Source organism: Protopterus annectens, chromosome 3.part0, assembly GCF_019279795.1.
Source record: "Protopterus annectens isolate FY-2018-M chromosome 3.part0, PAN1.0, whole genome shotgun sequence".
NCBI classification, from domain to species: Eukaryota; Metazoa; Chordata; order Ceratodontiformes; family Protopteridae; genus Protopterus; species Protopterus annectens.
In genome coordinates, this window is record NC_056731.1 from 101,012,860 (window position 1) to 101,034,836 (window position 21,977).

Below are 21,977 nucleotides of genomic sequence, written 5' to 3' on the forward strand. Positions count from 1 at the left end.
TTACCTTTATCTAAAACAGGCAATATACAGCCAATGGAGTTCAATACAGTGTTCGACTAACAAATTGTTGGTCCATTCTTCTCCAGTTCTGGCGCTTCTACCCCCCCCTTCATATTCCCATCTCCTCTCGTGGCGTTCTGCTGATTGTATCAGTTCCTGATTCTCTCTGAACGTCTCAGGATGTTTGGGCCTAAAGGTGATGGGACATCAGTCTCATAGTCATCGTCATCATGATTCGGGCTATCTGCCCCTCCACTGGCTGGTACCATGGTAACCAAGGGCTTAGGATAGGCTAAACCTTTCAGGTAGTCACAATGGTCTTGTTCAAACTTCCGTTCCTTCCTTCACTGAATATTGGTAATTATTTCATCCACGGTTTGAAAAATGTTAAAAAGGGCTCCTTTCTGCTGTTTAAAAAGAAGGTCAGCCTGGATACTTCTTTTGTATTATAAACTTCCACAATTTTTATATATTTCTATAACAGTCATTGTAGATATATATATATATAGTGTTTTAGAAGAGTATTTTCAACTGTAGGAGTAACTTAGTACACCTGTAATTTTGATTTTAAGTGTTGTGTATTATTTTAAAAAAATGTTTGTTTTACGTTAATTGAGCAATGAGGGTTTGTCATGTGATATTGTAGGTGGGGTATTTAAATGTTGCATATAATTGCCAACAATGGAGGTGCAGATAGCCTGAATCGTGATGATGATGACTACAACACTGCTGTCCCAGTCCCTTTAGGCCAAAACATCCCGACACGTTCAGAGAGGATCAGGAACTGACGCAATCAGCAGCACGCCAGGAGAGAAAACAGGAATATGAACCGGGGGGCGGGAGACAGAAGCATCAGAACTGGAGAAGAATGGACGAACAATTTTTTGTTGAACACTGTATTGAGCTCTGTTGACTGTGTATTGCCTGTTCTGGATAAAGGCGAACTCAACAGTCATGACAATGAATGTATCGACATGGTGAACATTGTGGAAAATGTAAAAGGTGACTTTTGTCATTTTTAACTACACCGAACATGTGTTCAATACTGGAATGGCTGACTTATTGTGTAAAGGTTTTAATTTTGTTCCCACAAACCACAGCAGAATTGATGATTTAATTATAGACTTGAAACTATTTTTGCATAAAATAAATCTCAAAGCATTGTTTCAAGATAAAGCTGTGGCTATGATAATTGAAGAGTTTAAAAGAAATAGTACCTTTAATCCACCACTTCCCCTCCCTTTACTTTTATTTAAAAGATCACATGATTTCGACTTTAGGTCTTTGATGTATAGGAAGAGGTTACCCTTGGTTAGTAAACTTTCTAAATGCGAACTTAGCTTAATGAAGCAATTGTGTGCAAATAAAATGTTATGGGTTATGAAACCCAATAAGGGAGGGGGGTTATCATGGATGCAAATGACTATTTAAATAGGATGTTCTCTTTCTTGTGTGATGAGGATTTTTATGAGGAGACCTCATTAAACAGAGTGAACATAGCCTACGCTAGAACTGATTGGATACTTCAGGATATGTTAGACCAGGGTGAAACTGATTTGAGTACCTGGTCATTCTTGGAGGGGAAATTTCCTGTTATTCCCTCTAGCTCTGGTTTGCTGAAGATACATAAAGACCTGAAGGATCCACCACTGAGGCCAATATTTAATGCATCCAAGTCTTAAACCCACTCCTTGGCCAAATATATTGATTTAAAATTTAAAAATGTTTTGAATGGGTTTTCACACATTTGAAAAGATTTGTGGGACTTTTTAGGTAAAGTGTCACAAGTAGAGTATGATCATGAATATGTTTTCTATACTATTGATGTAGTTAACCTATTCAATGTAATACCTCATGACATAGGATTTGAATGGTTCCATGACTTTCTAATTGAATCAGGGGTATTTTCCAACAATGAAATTAATGTTTTGACTCTGTTTATGGAACTGGTTCTGAAAAACAATTTTGTCTTTTTTGATGGACACTTATTTCCTTCAAAGGGAGGGGTGTAGCTATGGGGGCAGCTTGTGCCCCCATATTTGCTAATATAATTATGCTTCAATGGGAAAGGAAATATGTGTTAGACAAATCTGGTGTCAACCCTCCTTGGGTACTACATATACGTTTTTTTGGATGACGTCATTATTTTCTGGAATGGGTTCTGGGACCAAGTTACAATCTTTTGTTGATTATTTGAACCAAACCACTAGCTTCCTCAAATTTACATATATCCACAACAAAATGAGCATTTCTTATTTAGATGTTAAGATTTCTAAGGATGAGGCTAACAATAGGTTTGTTAGCAACATATACAGAAAGCCCACGCATTCTAATAGTTTTTTACACTTTGATAGTTGCCACACCCCACACCAGGAAAGGGGTATTCTCAAGGCACAATTTGTTCGGCTTATGAGGATGACCACTGAAGATGAATCTTTTTCAGTAGAAGCCAAGATTTTATCTGATATGTTTTTTAACAGAGGTTACCCTAAGGAATTGGTGGAGGCTGTATTTTTTGAAATTGAACAGAAAGCTACTGGTTTTTAAAAACCCTTGTTCTGCGGGGTTAGGGACAATTCTTCTACAAAAATTATAATTGAAGAAAATAGTACTGCTAGTGACCCTGATTATTCTTTATCTTTTATCACCAAATACACTCCAGAATGTGCGTTTATTCAACAGATTTTAAACACACATTGGCAAATCTTATAGTGTTTTAGTGAATTTAAGGAGATATACCTTAATGGTATAAGAATGGCTTACAGAAAAGGACTGAGTTTTACAGAAATCATGGAATTCCCTGTCTACAAGGAATCCTTGGTCTCCTCTAGAAAGAGGGGCACCTGTAAATGTGGATTCTGTCCTTATTGTAAATACCTTATTGAATTAGTTAAGGTATATGTGAATGGTGTTTGCATTAGGACATCTTTTTATTGTAACTGCAACATGATGGGTATAGTCTATCTAGCTCTCTGTCAACAATGTAACTGTTTTTATGTGGGGAAAACTAAAAGAAAGTTCGGAGAGCAGATATATGAACATATTTTGGACATAAGGAAGGGTAATAGTAATAATGCTTTGGCCAAACATGTTTCTGGTAACCCTGACCATTTTTTTAAATTTGTGAGTATTGATATAATCCACCAAAATATTAGGGGAGGTCCGTGGAATTACCTAGTGGAACTTAAAGAACTTAGACGGCAAATTAAACTTAACTTGTGTGTGTATATCCTGGGTTAAATGACTATGCCTCAATTATTAGTGTGCTCAGATTTCGTTCTTATGTATTATAATTTTCCACAATTTTACATATTTCTCTAACAGTCATTCTGCATATATATGTTGTTTTAGAAGAGTATTTTCACCTGTAGGAGTAAACTTAGCATACCTGTAATTTTGATTTTAAGTGTGGTGTATTTTTTTAAAGAAATGTTTGTTTTGCATTAATTGAGTAATGAGGGGTTATCATGTGATATTGTAGGTGGAGTATTTAAATGTTGCATACAATTGAGTTTAAGTGTTTCTGAAGAAGTCTGTGATACATTCTGATGAAAGTGCTTAAACTTTGGTTGTTGGAATTTTTGTGGCATTAAACTTGCTTGGTTGATTTTCTGTGGTCCGGGTCCACTCTACTTTTTGGTTTTGTGGTTCTCAGTTTGTGAAGCATGTACATCTCAATGCTAGCCAACATACAAAAGAGAAAGCACATGATTTTACCAAAAGATCATAAATGTGGAGAAAGTAGTACTCCAAGAAACATGACCATCATTAAACTCCCAATACAATTAAGGAAAATAATCTGGGAAAAGTCACCAAATAACCAAAAGGCTTAGAGGGGAGGGAAAAGAGCTCAATTATTGTAACTAAGGTGGGCACAGCCCCCCCCGTCCACCTTAGTAATGGGTGCTAACCCTAATGCTGTCCCTAAACCCTACACCTTAATCTGATAAAAACTTTCCCCTAATACTGCCACTATTCAGATGAATGCCTGGCTACTATTATGGGGGGGGGGGGTTAGAGAAAGAGAGCATTAGCTGATCTGAGACCAAATGACACACTCTGGATTACAATAAACATGGTTAACCAATGTGAGAAATTGACAATCCCTGGGTAGGGGAATATGACTTTTCACCAGGGGATTGAGTCACCTTGGTGTTAGTATATATAATTAGCAGAGGGGTATAGGGAGCACAGGGTGAGCTTACCCCCTGCAAAAAGTATTGTTTTTGTTTTTACATGTACCAAAAATTAGCCCTGGAAAATGTGCACCATTGTGTTTGTTTGTCGACATAACTATGTCAATGTTAGCCATGTCAACATTTGGGAGGTTGGACAATAGTGAGTACAGCCATATATATTATCATTATTATGGATTTTTGATCATGAATTAAAGTAGAGGGGCTTGACAGACTGATGAATGGGTGGGAGCTATGATGGGAATATGTAACGGACATCTTTCACCTATGGTCATAAGTTCTGGTAACGACTGACCAGACACGTGTCTACAAGTGAAAAAATTAGGTTTATTCACACCAACATACACTCACAAAGTAGCAGACCTCAGAGACCTTAAAATGACAGTGGTAACTGAATATGTCAGTGTAGTCTCATTTCAGGACAACACTCTGTAGTATTTTTTCCAAGTAATGGGACTCTTCCATCAAAATTCAGTACAGCACTACAGGTATAAATATTCCTTTTTCATTTGGGAGTGCTTAGCAGACATTATAGACTTGGAACAGTGAAGAAAACATTTAATGGACTTTCAATACCAAAAGAGACAGACTGTTGTCCAATGTCTATGAAATTACATCTATAAAATTTGGTTTTTGAGTTTTGTTCAACTGCTACATGGTCATAAAATTTAGATGTAGATTAAAGTTATTTTCAGTTAGTGGTAGTCTAAAGACAAGTCATTTTTTTTCCTAACACCATCTAGCTCTTCAAATCTTATTTTATATTTCACTGTGCAAGAGCATATTTGTCTAAATATTTAATTCTGAAAGTGTATCGCCTAATTTCTTCCTAACTAAAGAGCTCCATTATTCAGTTTAAAAGCTTGTGGTCGCTCATTTACATAATGGTAATAGCGACAACTGGTGTATTATAACTCTTTTTAAAAACTCAAATGGGCTCTAGTATATATCATCCTGGAATAAGATGGTGGATAAGACTTCCTGCTTTGACAGTGACTACCTACATCCTTCTTATATTACAGCTTATGTATTCTGGCTGAAGCTTTTGCTTTGCTAAAAATGTCCTTTTTAGGTAGTCTCCCTAATGTACATTCACGCATAGCAAACTGAAACCCAAATTCATCCAACATTATGATAGCAGTGCTCAATATTATGAGTCTAAACACAATGATGCCAAAACCTGAGGCTTTCCTGCCACTCACACACATTCATATCTGTACAGTTGACAGTTTCAGTACAATGACTGTTCTCAATCTATACCAGGGTCATAATGCCCTTCAGGCCCTTCTATAACTTCAGATAAGTATTTGTATTAGTCAGAAAATTTCAAGTCAGATTACCCACAACTCTAACTTGGAGCTCCCAGAGATATGAAATCACCCTAAGCAACTCTAACTTACTTCATTGTTAGCTACAGATCCCCATTAATGTCCTCCAAAGATCTTAGAAATCACCTTAGTACCATCAAATCAAATACCTTTTCGACAGACCACAAATCAGTTACCCTATCTGTCAAGGTTTAATTTTACCAACCCATAACCAAATGAAATCATTTTTAGGGACTTCTCCATGGCAAACATATTTCAACTTGTAGAAGAGGACATCCGTTGGCTGGAGGATGACAAAAGACTCTGGTATTCAGGTAGACATGGGCTTCTGCATGGCAGGAATTCCCAAGACTAAATACTAAGTATTGCAACACTGACTACAATGAACATCATACACTGTGACTCCTCTGCACAAAGGTGGTGTCTCTACAGATCAAATTATAAGCCCATCAGCCTCAACAGACATGTATGCAAAGCCATGCAATGAATCACTGCAGAAATTATGTATGGAAACATGAGCAATTTAACCGATATACAGCTCACTCAGTTTGGTTTTGTGATGCACAGGTCTTCTCTCCTGAACCTGGAAATCTTGTTTGAAAACATTACAAAAGCTTATGACAATGGTCATTCTGTATATGTTGCTGATCTTGACCTAGCCAAAGCTTTTGACACTATCTCCCATACTGGTATTATTAAAAAGTTGACAAGCTTAATGTAACTCCCCATCTCGCCTGTTGGATTGCAGACTGGCTATCTAACAGATTTCAAGTGGTGAAAGTTTCTGGTACCTTCTCTGGATGTAAAATTACAGCTAGTGGAGTACCCACAGTGATCAGTGTTGGGCCTCTCCTGTTTGGCATTCATTCTGCATACATATAAGACAATATCCTTTACGTATGGTTGACCAGGTTTACTGACAACTGCAAGCTTGACACTTGTCTGCTCATCCACGGATAACTAAACTGCTCCAAAAAGACCTGATATATGCATATACTGGATTGTACTGAAAATGATCTCAAGCTAAGTGCAAAAAAAATGCAGCACAGTAGTGTTCGGCAAGAAATCTCTTCCTATCCCATATATTTTAAGTGGTATTCCTCTTCAAACAGATACAATCATGAGAAACTCAGGTACTTTTGTGGAGAACTCTCACTTATTCTGTCATTGTGTTTTCACCATAATCAATAAATTCTTCTATTCAGCGCTGTTAATTTCAGAGAATAGCATCAAGGTCCAAAGAATTTATCTTTCCACTGTACTCTTCCCTTATCAGACCCTTCATTGAATATAATGCCCTCTTTGGCATGTATAAATACAAATCAAGCATATTTTTTACACTGAAATGCCCCAATCCAACTATCTTGATAAATTAGCATAATTAATTTATATTCAGTAGCCTATCAGCTGCTCAGAGGTGAGCCGTGTCTCACTTTTTGAGCCATAAAAGTTTGAATCCTATATGACCTCTTTTTTTTTTTTTTTTTCAAAACCAGACACACTCTGCACACTTGTACCAGAGTCCATAATTTATGCCAAGAAGTAAAGAGGACTTTCTGAAGGATAGGTCCCTAACTCAATGTATTTTCAGCCTATGGAATAAGTTACTACTAAATGCAAAGCAAAGTGCTACATTTTCTGCCTTCAAGTTTAGTCTTGATGATTACACCAGCAGACATAGGGTGGCAGGAACTTTAAGTCTGTCAACTTAAAGATGTATATACCATGTGATCACTTGTCACTTACTGCTCTTACTAGAAATCTGTATGTATGTGTGTGTGTGTGTGTGTGTGTGTGCACGAGAGTGTGGGGGGCACTAGTTTTCTCAAAGAATCAATTACTGCTGGTACAGTAGCACTGAAAGGCACTGGGCTGAGAGTGAAGCACATGAAATCATGGGAGGGCATGGTTACAGCTTTGCTCTCCAGCTTGCTTTGCAGCAGTACAGTGTGAAATTTATTTGGATATGGAAGGCATTACTCAAAGCCCAAAAGAGCTGTCTTCATTTGTTGTATGCCCTTAAGGTTGAGCACTTCATATATTGCTGCCATCATATAGTTTGTAAGGCCATCTTTAACACCCATATCTTATAAAATTCACTTGTCTTAAAATATGTCAACCTACATGCAATGACCACTGTTCTGCTGAATTTATTACTAATGGCACAAGTATTGCTGTTGCTTTTTTTTTTTTTTTTTTGCTAACATCTTAGTCTATAAAAGATTCTCTTCTCTCTTTTTATCAGGTTATAAAAAGCTAGAAACTACCTTTAGATGACTAATGAAATTAAAATCTCTACTTATGCTTTTAAATCAAGAAGAAAATGGAGAATAAGGGATAATAAGCCAAAGAAAAAAATGTTCTTTCTTGGAAATATTGCCTAAAAAGCCACACAATGCTTTATCACCAAAAGCAAGACAATCATGTAAAAAGTCAAGGCATTTCTGCAAATAATCTTACGTCCATTGCAGGTAGATATTAAAACAACAACCAGTAAATACTTTCTTTCAAACTGGATGTAAAACCCTGTCTCTACAAACAACTTCCTCCATGAAGTCTCTAAACTTGCCAGTATTCAGATGAGTTTGATTAATGACCAACCAAGCAACACTACATCTATCGCTGACTCTGAGATCCCTCCTTTTTACTTAAGGAAAAAAGTCACCATAAAAAGACAGATACTAATGGAGGAAACCCTTAACCAAAAGTTCCCAGGACTAAATACCATTAACCCACGCTTCATTAAATCATGAACAAACTACATTTTTCCAACCCCAGAATTTGTCTGCATGCTCTTTGTTACACAAGGCACATATCCAGATATGTAAACATGGTCTTACTAGCCACTTGTCTAAACCTACTATGACAAAAACTGCTTCTAGCTTTAGATCCCTATCTGTCCTCCCTAAATTAGGAAAGGTTCTGGAAAAACTTACTCACATCTATAGGATATATGTAAAAAATTAAAGCATTCTCACCAGGAATTGTCTTGACTTCTGAACAAAAAGAAGAACTCTAACAGCACTTTGAATTCTTGCAAATGGTACTCTGGTTGTTGTCGTTCCTTTGGCTTTTCCCAGTTAGGGGTCGCCACAGTGGAACTCCGGTCCGCTAATGACTGGCAATAGATTTTCACGGTGCCGAGGTGCCAGCTCGACGCCCAACCTTCAACGAAGGCATGCCCAAATTTGTTAAAATGTTATCTAAGAGGGCAAGTTTTCACGGACATAACTCCAGCTTGTGGTGAAATTAATTATCAGTTCTTGTTTGCTATCTTAGTCAGATAGTTGGCGTAGAGGGTTAAGGCTGTGACCTTTAGTTCCTGTGGTACACGGTTTGGTTCCCTCAGCCCGCATTTGCCAACTGTGTGACCTTGAACAAGTTACTTAATCAGACATAGCTCCTGTGCTGCCCTGAAAAAGGAATGGCTTTCCTGGTTAACAAGTGGTTATTATTACTATTATTATTACTTAAAATAAACATTCATTTTATACAGGGGATTCTAGGAAAAAAACCCTAAGTAATTAAGGATATAATGTAATCAAAGAAGCAAATATTTCAGAGTACAAAAATACAGTCATTTTAGGTCATTCTCCAATAGTAACAACAATGAAGGAAGAAATCCATACCAACATCAGTTTTTAGCAAGGATCAAGTGCAAACAAGTAAACCATCCCTGTAAGGTTATCTTTCTTTTAAATAACAAAGTATAAGCAGACCATGGAAAGGGTATAGCAACACAGTGTTAATATTCTAAAAAAACTAATCAAACAGAAGCAAACAGTGAGCCACAGAATTACAGTGATGACTTTGAGAAATGATAACGGAAAGGCATGGTGGTCTTGGGGAAAGGCAAAAAGAGCGGGCAAAGTGGAAGTAATGACTATACAAGTGAGCTGTTATGCAGGAAAGAATGGCATAGCGAGTGTATTACTTATGCTTCAGCCCTCTATATATCATTAGGGGAGTGCTACAGAATCCTGAAAGCCCAAAATCCTGAAGACCAAAATCCTGAAAACTCAAAATCCTGAAAACTTAAAATCCTGAAAACACACACAAGCTCCCCTGCATCCCCTATGTGGGGGGGGGGGGGCTGCACCCCCATACCCCCTGCTACTTAAATATATCAACTCCAAGATTGCACTTAGTGTAGTGAAGTGCAATCTCGGAGTTGATATATTTAAGTAGCAGGGGGGCTTGTCTCCCTGCATATAGTTGAAGAGTAATATGTTTCCATATATACTTGTGCTGGATTAAGTGTTGGTATCCTGTGTGTTTTCAGGATTTGAACTTTCAGGATTTTGGTCTTCAGGATTTTGGGCTTTCAGGATTCTGTAAAGCTCCCATTATTAGGTGACAGGAAAAAGATGAAAGCTAGTGAGACAGGGAAGAGGAAGAACTACAGAAAGAATGCTAGACAGTGAAAAAAAAGAAGAGAGAGAAAATAGATGAGTATGACAACCAGAAGAGAGTGCAGTGGCATGTAGGAGACAGAAGAGGAGATTACAGCTCAACTATGTACTTCAATGAAATGATCCCATGTGTAGTAAGCACTTCTGCTTTTGAATCACAAAAAATCCATAATAAAGATGGTGTCTTAGTATCACGTTTAAACTGTGAATGCTTGCGGAAATTTTTTTTTCATTTGTCTGTGTATAACAGGTAATCACACAACATAAATAAATGGTTAGTTTTAGCTGCAGGCAGAATACATGACAATTTGCAAAATAAGTAAATAAATAAATCAAAATAAAAAATTCAGTGAGCTGCTATTAACTAGTCAGTGTAGATGAAGTTAATCAATCAACCAATCAATCAATTAATTAGTTAAAGCCACAGTTAGATTTAGTTTCAACCCCTTCAATAAAGGCTACAGGGGCCAGACTGGGGGTGTACATTTGATTGCCCATCCACTCATTCAGGTTACTCTTAAAAGGGTCATGGAACTAACTCTACTTTATCTCTAAGGATAGTCAGTTCCATAAAAGAAGTACTCTCTGCAAAAGATATCTATCTTTCCGAAAGGTGATATTTTGTTAAGGTGGTAATTTTAGACTTTTGAACAAGTGTTTATGGATGTGTAAGAGGTGACATATGACCAGGATCTTTGGAGGTTCTGTAAGCAAAGATGAGCTCTCTTCTAAACACTAAGAAATTGAAAAAGAGAACAGTTTTTCAAGTTGTGTCATATGTCTAGCCTGGGACATAACTAAAGCAGTATTATATTGTATTAGTGGTCTGATAAGGGTGGAACACTGGGGGACAATGACTTCCCTGGACCTAGAAGATGTGTCCCTGGTGATTAATCTGGCTACATAAAAAGACTTCCCAACAGTTGCAGTAACATGGTGGTCAAAGTTTAGTTCATTGTTAATGCAGGTGCCCAAGTCCCTAATGACAAAGTAGATTTGGGGGGGGTGTCACCTATGTGATAAAAACAGGAATACCAAACAGGTCATCTGAGGTATTTATGGCAGCTCCAACTCTGCAGTCATCAACAAACTTCATCAGCTAAAGGCCTGTGGTTTCTGCTTTACTCAGAGAAGCTCATATTAAAGAGGAGTGGACCCATGGCAGATCCCTGAATAAAACAGCTAACAATTACTCTTTTAATTGAGTGTGCTTGCCACAATAACAGATTGGGTTTTCTTGGTGAGTCAGTTTACTGTCCAGTAAGTAACATAGGGGTTTGTATTTAACTGGATTAACTTATCAATGATGTCCAAGTATTGAATGGACATGTCCAGGTATGTCTTATGAACTAGTCTATCTGGGTCTAAAGACTTAGTCCACCAGGTTTAAGAGGCAGGATCTGTTTTTAACAAACCCATATTGGTTTGGGTCCAGAGGTGAAAGACTGTCTATGTCCTTGTTTATGAGGCCCATAATGAAACATTCTAGTGCATTACAGATAAGGCACTAATCCATATTGATAAGCTCCAGTGTGTTAGGGCTTGTGAGGCTGAAAGGTCTGTAGTTGCCTGAGACTGTTGTGGCCCCCCTTTGGAAAGTGGGGCCTCTACAACAGTTCTCCACATTTCTGACATGAGTCTAGTGGAGAGGCGGAGACTGAACAGAAATAATGAGGAGTCAGCCTGGCTCTAATTTGAAATTTGATGTTAATGCAGTTTCTTTGTGGAGCTTCTTTTCCTCGACTCCAACGAAAAGCAGCTCACAGCTCAGTTTGATGATAGTGATTAATAAAATGGAAGTAAATATGCAGTTGAATAAATAAATAAATAAATAAATAAATGGCAATAAGGACACAGACTTTCAGTGCTGAGCAACATATCCAAATAGCAAGTACAAAACTGCAATACATTTTTTCCTTCTCCCACTACGATATTTCACACCATGCCCCTTAGTAACAAGTAGCACCTTCAGTTATGAAACTAAAAATGCAAATACAAGTAATACATAACAATGATTAATATTTCTAATGCAGGGCATACTAGATTAACAACCTTAGTGTCATTTTCTTGCTTGCTCCTTGCCCTTTCTCTTGTGCTGCCTATTTTTAATAGGCATATGACCTTGTTAAGGAAACCAGCCGTAGAAAATTTCACCAAAACACAAGGAAATTAATGTGTTCAGTGACTGTATACAAATACGCTGCTACACGAGAATGCATTCACATTTGGGAGAACTATCAGAAGTACAGTGCTACCTTATGAGTTATGCTGCTGTAGACATCAATATCTGTGCTCCCTGTTTCATAGTCGGTAAATATCTGATGTGGTACATAATAATCAGGACTGGCCTTGATGCATTCAGATACAATACACTGTGTTTCATATCATGTTCAGTTGGTGCATCTTGTGCCTTATATGTTTCGCAGTTTGGGTAGTGTCAAATGGCAAACAGCAGCAGCCACAGCATTTATTTGCACAGAAAATGCAGCCATAATGGAGCAAAGTCTCATTTTAGTAGCAAGAGTGATGCTGTCTGGTGGCCATGGCAAGATTCTCCTACCATATTCCCACCTGGATCACTGACATGACCGATCTTGCCAACAAAATGCACGGGACATCAATGTAGCAAGGACTACCGCAGGTAAGGGTAAGTCACTTATAAGCAGCTTATAAATTCAAAGGTCTTTCTTTTATCTGGCTCTGGTGACGGTTTCAGTGTTTGTATAAACAACAAACTAATAAAATAAACTATGAAACTAAAACAAAAATGAAGGAAAAAAACCACACTGGACCAAGTAAACTGTAAACATTAGCGCTTTCGTTTACTAAGTTAGCAAACTTCATCAGACCTGATCAATTTTTGGTTTCAGTGTTGGTGCAGAACAAGATATCAAGTCTCAGGAAAATCAGTCCAGGCAGTATTGTACCTACTGTTTTAACAAAGACACACGAAGCACAGCTCTGTTTGGCTTCTTTTCATGTATCCTATTCTCAGTTTTTTCTTTCTAGGCACCTAATGGCTACAGATTAAACAAGCATTTTGCTCAGGCAAGCATAAACAACTGTGTGGCTTAAATTAATTGTGACTTTGCATTGTATGCAACATTATCACAACTTCATTGGAAGTGGCATCTTATCTGTTATGCTGGTACCCTTTCATAGGTAACACTGTGAATAAGGATGCTACTACTCATTTCTGTGGCCAGGACGTACAGAAAAAGGCTGATGGTAATTCCCCACACATGAGAGTATGGGCACACTACACATAGCTGAGCACTTTCAGTGTGTGGAAACATGTGCCACACAAGGAGAGAATAACAACACTATGGCAGAGATGCAGACAAATGTGAACTAATGTCCCCTCTGACAAGGCAGCTGTAGTGGCTGTATCCCAGAACCTTGGATCCCCAGTATAAGAATGTGCAGGATTGGACAGATATCAGTAGTGTATCAAACACAGGTTATAATGGCCATCTGGCTGCGACCCGAAGGTGCTGCCCATTTCTAACTCCAGATGGAGAAGTGTGTCATCCATGCCCAGTCTGCTGCCACTTGTGCCATCTGGGTATACATCACCATTAATGTTACACATGAAAATGACAGGGAGGGTACCACGTCAAGATGATCTGCTTCATGATGTCTCATATTGTCAGTACAATCTCTAATGGCTGTTGTTTCTGAATGATGTCAAGCAATACCAAATCTGCCAGGCATGGCAGGGACAGATGTGGACAGGCTACTCAATGGGCATTTGTGTGTTCAAAGCCATTCTCATCTTCCCCTTGCCAAGGCTTGCCCATGGCTGTGAATCATCATTCCACATAGTCATGTCCTACTTCCAACACAGGACACCACTCATGGCAAAACCTAAGCAGCTGTTAGCTTTCTTAGTCATAGTACAGGATCCTGAATTGAGGATTGCCAGCCAGTATTGCAATTCTAAACTGCAATTCCTCATCACACAACATCCAGGCAAAACATGAATGAAACCCCAAGCGGTGTGAATGGAGAGATGATGAAATCAGCAAGAAAAAGAGAGTAGTACCTTGATGAGTACCTTCATGTGGTCGACCCAGTTTTCACAAACTCTCACCAAAAAGACATTGATATACAGACTGTATCTTATATAGCATATATAATTGAGATAGAGAGGTTAAAAAATAAAAAGGCAGCTGGGTGCAAGGTCCCAGATAAAAAAACAAAAAATGCCTAATCTTAATGTACGCACTGGTGCCAGGACTGAAAAAAAATGGCAGTGTAGAATCCTCAAGATATAGAAACATTCCTACAATGGAGTTAGGCCAGTCTAGGGGTAAGGATGGCCCCCAGTTGTATAAGGTAGTAGTAGTCCACAGAAAAAAACAAAAACTGATAGGCCACAAAAGCCATAAAGATGACAGAGTGGACTATTGAGAAAAAGGAATAAATTATGTATAGTTACTATTATGCAAGCAGCTCAAAATTTCCAGATACAATATATTCAGAAATATTAAGAGAGAAATTAGAGAAAAGAAAAACACCTGCAGAATTAAAACTGTCAAAACCTCAAATAAAAATTTGCATTCATTAATGTAACAGATCCATGAAAAACATTGCATAGACAAAGAAACTTTGGGCTGCCTGGGAAAAGAAGCAACAGAGGAAGTGCAAAAATATAAAGAACGAAACTCAGACATTTTTGAAAGGTATAAAGAAGAAACAAGGATATGGGAAAGAAAAAGAGATTTGATGTGGTGCCATATTTATGAAAAAGAGAAAGCAAAACTAATCAATATAAAAAAGGAGCTCCAGAGATATTTGAATAGAAATACCCAGATATGGAAAATTTCGCATTACAAAAAATCAAATATCGCTCACTCCCAACACAACACAACACCTATAAGGAGGTTTGGTGGCAACTATTTACTGATGCCACGACACCACCAGGTTTGAAAGACCACATATCCATTAAACCTTTATTAGACATCAGGCAATGATAGTTATTGTTTATTATGTTTTGATTACAAGTATTTACACATATATGTATTTTTTGGAACTGCGGTGGTGGTGCTGCGGTAGTGTTGTTGCCTCACAGTAAGACGATTTCTGGTTCGATTCTCAGCTAGAGTGTCTTCTGCGTGGAGACATACGTGAATGGGCAATACCTTCGTTGAAGGTTGTGAGGCAGAGCTGGCAACTCGGTACGTAAAAATCAACTGCCAATCATTAGCGGACCGGAGTTCCGCTGTGGCGACCCCATAACCGGGAAAAGCCAAACGACACAACACATATATATATATATATATATATATATATATATATATATATGTATTTTTTATAGTTAAACATTTTATAGTTGAACATTTTTTATATATAAGTTATTATAGGCTTTTATAATTGTACTTATGTGAAGATTCATTTGCTATGAAATCTATATATGGCACGAGTAGGTAGGGCGAGTGTTTTTATGTATGCAGGTTAGCTTTAAAAACTAATTTGAGTTTTGGCGCCAATGGCAACAAACAGCTGTTCAAATGTTCTGATGAAGCTCATTGTGTTGTGAGTGAAAGCGCTTAACGTTTCAAATGCCAATACATGGACTTTTATTTTGTGTTACGGGCAGTGACATTCTTTCCTTTTTGAGCCACGAACAGTGGAATTTGGTTTTATATCTACAAGCAGAGGCAGTTTACAGACTGGTGTTGTGTTGGGAGTGAGCGGTTCTGTATCGCTGGTGCAGTTTTTTTCTTTGTTGGACTGAACGCCGTTCTGTGAATTAAGTTGTCGGTACCACTACAAAAAATAAGAGAACAAAAGAGGAATGTAGAACAATGGAGCAGTAAGGTAGAAGTTAAACAAACAGAAAAATCAAGTTATGGATTACCCCACTAAATGAAGGATTTAGTGTAGAAAATCCAACACAGGTAATGTCATAGCATGATAGAACAATGAGTCCCCAAATAAAGGAGAAATACTTCACCTAACTTAAGTAACTCTGCTAAGCCAACCAATCATAGTACTGTACCCACTTAGGACTGTTAATCTACCGCTCATCCCATCGCTCCAGGAGTTAGGGAAAACTACCCCAACAATGTTGTGCTTTCCATAAGCAACTAAAACCAGGAGAAGACATACTGTAAATCAATTTATCCTTCACAAATAAAACCAGGCGAAGACATAAAGTAAATCAATTTATTATCCTTCTCAACTATAGCGAGCATCATCTGCTCTCTCGGAGCCTTATTCTACATCTCTCTGCTTTTACTCTGATAGTAAATCTATCACAGGAATCCTAAACTTAGGAATATCTTCTAAAATTTAAGATTATATTGTAGAGAATGAATGTATCCTATCTGTTAGTTAATATGTATGTCAAAGTCTCTTCTACGGAAATTGTATGTCAAGTCTGTCCTTAAAACTATGTTTTGTAAAAAAAATTGTTCTCTTGCAGTTTTTCTCCCCGGGCTTCCACTGAAAATGGACTTGTAATCCAGTTGGACTCTCCCAGTCAACAAATGTAAAATAAATAAATAAAAATAAACTGGTGGAGCAGGAGGCATCTGAAGACTTGCTACATGATGACACTCTGGAGCCTTCCATAACAAACTGGTACAAATGTTCAGTTGAAATTGCACAGCAAGGGAAGGAGCAAGAGACAGTGGGAACTCTGAGGCAAGCAATGTTGTGGAGTTATGGGCCAATGAGTTCCCAAATAAAGTAGCAGCAGATAAAGCTGGATACATCTGAAGAGGATATGTCACAGGAAGATGCTCTGGAACTTTCTGTAGAATGCACACACAAGAGAGAGAGCAAAGAATGTGCTCTCGATCAAGAAAAAAATGATCTAAGGGAAGAGGTACTTGATTTAAAAGAGATGGATAGGCATATTAAGATTGATGAAAGAAATAGATTACAGAAAGTAAAAAACATCCAAAATGTTAGAAGTCTGATAAAACAGATGAACACAGTAATCGGGACTATTAAGAGAAATGCATATGCTATAACAGAAATAAATAGGATATATTACTTTACAGCTAAATTAATAACAGATAAACATACAGCAATAAACCTAAAAAAAAACATACAATAAGGGAAAGGAAGGGAAGAAATAAAACACCCCTATGGAAGCATTGAATAGAGAAAACTATAAAACAATTAAGACAAGAAGTGTCACTGTTGAAAGAATATACGAGAGAGAACAGATCAACAAAAATACTTTGGAAAATAGATGTGTTAAAAGCAATGCACGGTATCAAAGCAGACCAAGATCTCTCATACGTTAATGCAAATAATAAAATAAAGATATTAGCACAGGCAGAAAAAGCTTAGAAGATATGGAGATAAATATAAAAGGAAAAGTACAACATAAGCAATTCATTGAGGATCCAAAACGTTTTGTACAGACTTGTGAAATAAAGCAGAGAGAGAGAGAAAAAAATATACAGATTTTGGAGAACATAAAGATGCTGAACAGATTAAAAAAAAAAGAAAATGTAAGGCATTCAAATGCAGAAGATATGAAATGGATTAAAGTAACAGCTACAGAAATTGAAACAAAATTAAGAAAAGCTCCTAAATGGAAAAATCCCTGGCCCAAATGCAGAATCCTAACTTTTGACTAAAATATTACTATCTATACACAAAGATTTAGCCTCATATAAAAATTACTTATATGAACATCCCAAACAGACACCAACCTGGTTAACAATAAGAAAAGCGATACTGCTCCTTAAGACAGAATCTGTAAGCCATCCTAAAAACTACAGACTAATAGCTTGCATTCCAACAATGTACAAACTATATACTAGAACTGATGCAGAGTTTAAAGTCTTTCCCCCTCCCAAAAAAAAAAACAAAAAAACCCAACCATGGCAATAGAACAGATGGATATATGCAACATAGGATCACTTGTTGCTAAATAAAGCCATAATAGAGAATTGTAAAATGGAAAAGAATCTAAGTATGACATGAACAGACTACAGAAAAAAAATGCATTTGACTGCATCCCACATTCACAAAGGAAAGTGCTTACAGATGTATTAGATACATCCTACATTGATCAGTTATATTACAGTAACCATAAAACAAACAGTGGCAAACCAATTTGCAGTTAAGCCATGACAAAGGGCAAATTATTATTTTGGGGATAAAATTTCAGAGGGGGTTATTCTTTGTCACCACTGCTGTTCTGTCTTGCCTTTAAACCACTAAGCTGTTTACTTAACCAATGAGATCATGGCTACAATTTGGCTTCCAGAAAACAACCTTGTTTAAAGACTTCTCTATTTTTGTGGATGACTTAATACTGTATAGATCATCAGATGGGGAGTTAAAAGCACAACTGCAAGTTGTTAAATCTTCTCAGATTATATAGGGATGTAATTTGGTCTAGATAAATGATCAACACCAATGTTTGAAGTAGGAAAGTTGCAGTACTGAGAAAATATCAGTCTGGGACAGGAATGTGATACAAAGGAACTTGAGTAGGAGGGTGTGTATGAATATTAGGGAACTGATGAAGGATTGGCAGTAAAACAAAGGAATGTGAATAAAAAGTCAATATGGAATACTTCAGAAAGCTAAACTAATACTGAAAACAGCCATGACGTCTAAGAATAAGGTCCAAGCTATAAACCAATTTGCTCTTCTTCTTCTAACTTACCGTTTTGGAGTGACTGATTAGCCCCAAAGGTATTGGAAGGAAAACAAGAAAAATGCTTCATACTTATTAAACGAGATTTAAAAATCAGTGTATATGAAGGTTATATATTCCTCATTCTGAAGAAGATATGGGCCTCCTTGAAATTGATTACATATATAGATCTGCAGCCATGGGACTACAAATCTATCTGTGAAACATAGTGAAAAAATTGAAAATGTGAAGTTAAGATGACTTCCCTGCTTAGCAGAAGCATATCAGTGTTAAGTGGGAATGGACATCAAACCAGAAGCAGACAAAAATCAGATAGCAACTGAATGTCCCAAAAAAAAAAAAAAAAAAAAAAAAAGAATATAAGGAAAAGGATCAGATGAGAAGGAAAGAAATGTGGAAAAAGCATAAATATTGTGGCTGGCATTGACATCTCGTGAAATAACCTCATGCAGAAATGGTTAAGGAGAGATGATCTGAAACCACAAGATGAAGGGTTAAATAATGGTGGCCCAGAATAGTGAACTACCTACACTTTAGTTTACAAAGCCCATTGAACATGTGGGAGAAACAGACAAACAAAGGTTCTGTAAAAAAAGAACTAGAAGAGTCACACATCTTATTGCTGGGTGTGATAGATGGCAGAGGACCTGAATACTGAAACGCACAACAATACGGCAAGACTGTTGCACTGGAGGTTGTGCAAATGGTGCAGTGGTGCAACAGTTTGATTTGTGGCCTCTCAGCAAGAGGTTCTATGGTATGATTGTCATCTGGGGTGCCTTCTGTGTGGAGCCTCCATGTCCTCCCTACATTTGTGTAAGTTTTCTCTGGGTGCTCTGATTTCCTCCCATATTATAAAGACATGCATCTGGAACGTTTCTTCCCAGGCCTCCTCTGAAAATTGACTCGTTCCAAGTTGGGCTTTCCCGGTAAACAAATGTTAAATAAATTAAATAAATAAATACAATACTGAAATAGGTGAGAAACATTGGAAACACGAACCATAAAGCATCATAGAGAATGATGAAATTTATATCACATTGGATCACACATTACCAAACGTTCCAAAAAACAGATACAAGAAAACAAGATATAGTAAGTAGTCTAGAAAAAAAAATACAAAAGTAGCATTGATCACTGAAATTGGTCACGAAAACGCGAGTTTAAACATAAAAGCGTTTATGGTTTTAACTTTATTTTAACTTTATTCAATACCTGCTGTTGGATTCAATAAACTTTGGATTTATTTGGCAATTTCGCTCATCCATTCTTCTAGCTGTTGCACTCTAGATATTTTTTATTGATCACTGAAATTGCTACACCCAGTGATTACAGTGTATTACATGCAGACAGAGAGTCATAAAATACTATAATTTGCAGGCAGAAACAAGTGCAGTGTGGAGGAAGGATACACAGACATCTTCAAAAGTAGTAGGAGCAACATGTCTAATAAAAAATATTTTACAGTCATATTTAGATATGCTATTAATACATGTAACTCCATATGAATTACTCAATTCTGGGCACACTATGGGTGCTATAAAGAGCACTTTTGGATAACATCAAAGACTAAAACAATACTAAATTTCATGAACTTTAATCATACCCTGACTTAGGACTGGGGTCCATTATTGTCATGGTATTGGAAACCCAAAAGACTTGGAGAAATTAAATAAATAAAAAACCTATGGAACAGTGTGGGATACTGATGCCATTAATGAGGTGTGGTGTACCAAAAGCTGTGTGTGTATTCTGTGCCTTGCACTGCGTATATGCTGTCTTCGACTGTGTATTTTGTATCATCACCTGTGTAACTAATGATGGTTAAACCAGTGTGACACTTTTCTGCTTGCCTTGTGCTATAATGTCTAATGCACATTATCAACAAGGATCTAATAAAGGTCCTGGAATCATATTCCCCAACAGCAAACTTTTTGAAACACTTATCTGCCAAAACTATGAGTGACAATTCTATTAAGCCTTTTTCCTTGTGAAGGTTTTGTCCTAATAGTTCCTTACATTTGTATAATAAAATCAATGTTGAACAACTGCAGGATATGATAAACACCCTGTAAAGGTGAAAAACAGCTTGCCCATCAGGAATTCCACAACAGAACTGATATATGTAAAACCATACCAGGACTTGTGATTTTGGTGAGCTGGGATCCAGAAAACAGCATTCGTGGAGTTAAACATTTATTGAATGGTGGAACCTCCCATGAACATACCATGCACTATCTCATATAGCCCACACATTTCAGAATGCAGTTACTACATGGCATTCAACAGTTTGCTCTGTGTGTATGTGCCAGTTGTGTGCCCTCCTGTAATGTATTGCCACACATCAATTACTTGTCAAACAAATTGTATAGTATGAAAAAACAGCACTACATGCAAGAAAACAAGGTATTATATATTATGTACCTCCAGAGAATTCCACTGCCACAAGGGCAAGCTCCTCATCCAGATACTGGAGCTTTTCTGCAACCATCTTCAGCACTTCCTGCACCAAAGTGGACAGCTTTACCTTCATACTCAGATAGGAATGGTCCGTTATGTAAATGTGGCAGAAAACTACAGGAAACGGGAGGGGGATAAGAAACAATATTATCAAATAGTGACCTTAACTAGGCAATCTTACTGCTTCTTTCCCTCAAAACAGCATTAATCCAGTATTAGGAAATAGATAAGAACAGAGAAACTATGCGTGTAACCAAAAAGGTTAATAGTCTTGGGCTTTTAGAAATCACATCAGCCAACATTCCTGTTTCCTATGAGTATCATCCATGGGGAAATGTTTCTTATGGTTACATTTCATACTCAGTAATACTTAAATTCAATATTACCAGATTACCTAAACTAAAAACATTGTTACAATCATTTAGAGGGTTGATGAATTCCTTTTTTTTTCAGTTCAAACAGCACTGCTGCTGAAGATGAGAAAATACTCTGATGCACTAAGTGAAATGGCCATCATATAGTCTCTGAAAAAAGCATTTCAGCAGCAGGGAATAAGTTTACTTCCAAGCAGTAGCTCAAGGACAGTGATCAGGGTCAGCAGGAATAAATTTAATGTTGCAACAGGGACACCTGTTTTTATTTATTTTAATTAACATTTGTTAAGCACGGTTCAGCACTGATCACAGATGACTGATTTCAGTCATAGCCCAGGGAAGCACAATTTGAGTACAAATAACTAATATTCAAAAAAGCACAAATACATTGAAAACACAACATGCGTTATCCATTAGGCATAGTAGAACATACGTATATTTAAGATATATGACATAAATTTTCAATTAGACTTAGTAAAATATAGTCTGGCAAACTACTGCATGAAAACTAGTAAATTAACTAGAACAGAACACAATTATTTACAATTCTAATTCCAATTGTCAGGGGGGAGAGG

The 21,977-nt window shown here is 37.2% G+C and overlaps 1 protein-coding gene across 3 annotated transcripts in view; it reads right to left on the reverse strand.

Moving 5' to 3' along the window:
* Positions 1–21,977, reverse strand: part of RAPGEF5 (Rap guanine nucleotide exchange factor 5) — a 1,983,710-nt gene that overhangs the window by 262,079 nt on the left and 1,699,654 nt on the right. For all 3 annotated transcript variants that reach the window (XM_044064607.1, XM_044064608.1, XM_044064609.1), the window contains one exon: positions 20,993–21,142. In XM_044064607.1, coding sequence (XP_043920542.1) covers positions 20,993–21,142 — 150 coding nt within the window. The remainder of the gene's footprint in view (positions 1–20,992; positions 21,143–21,977) is intronic.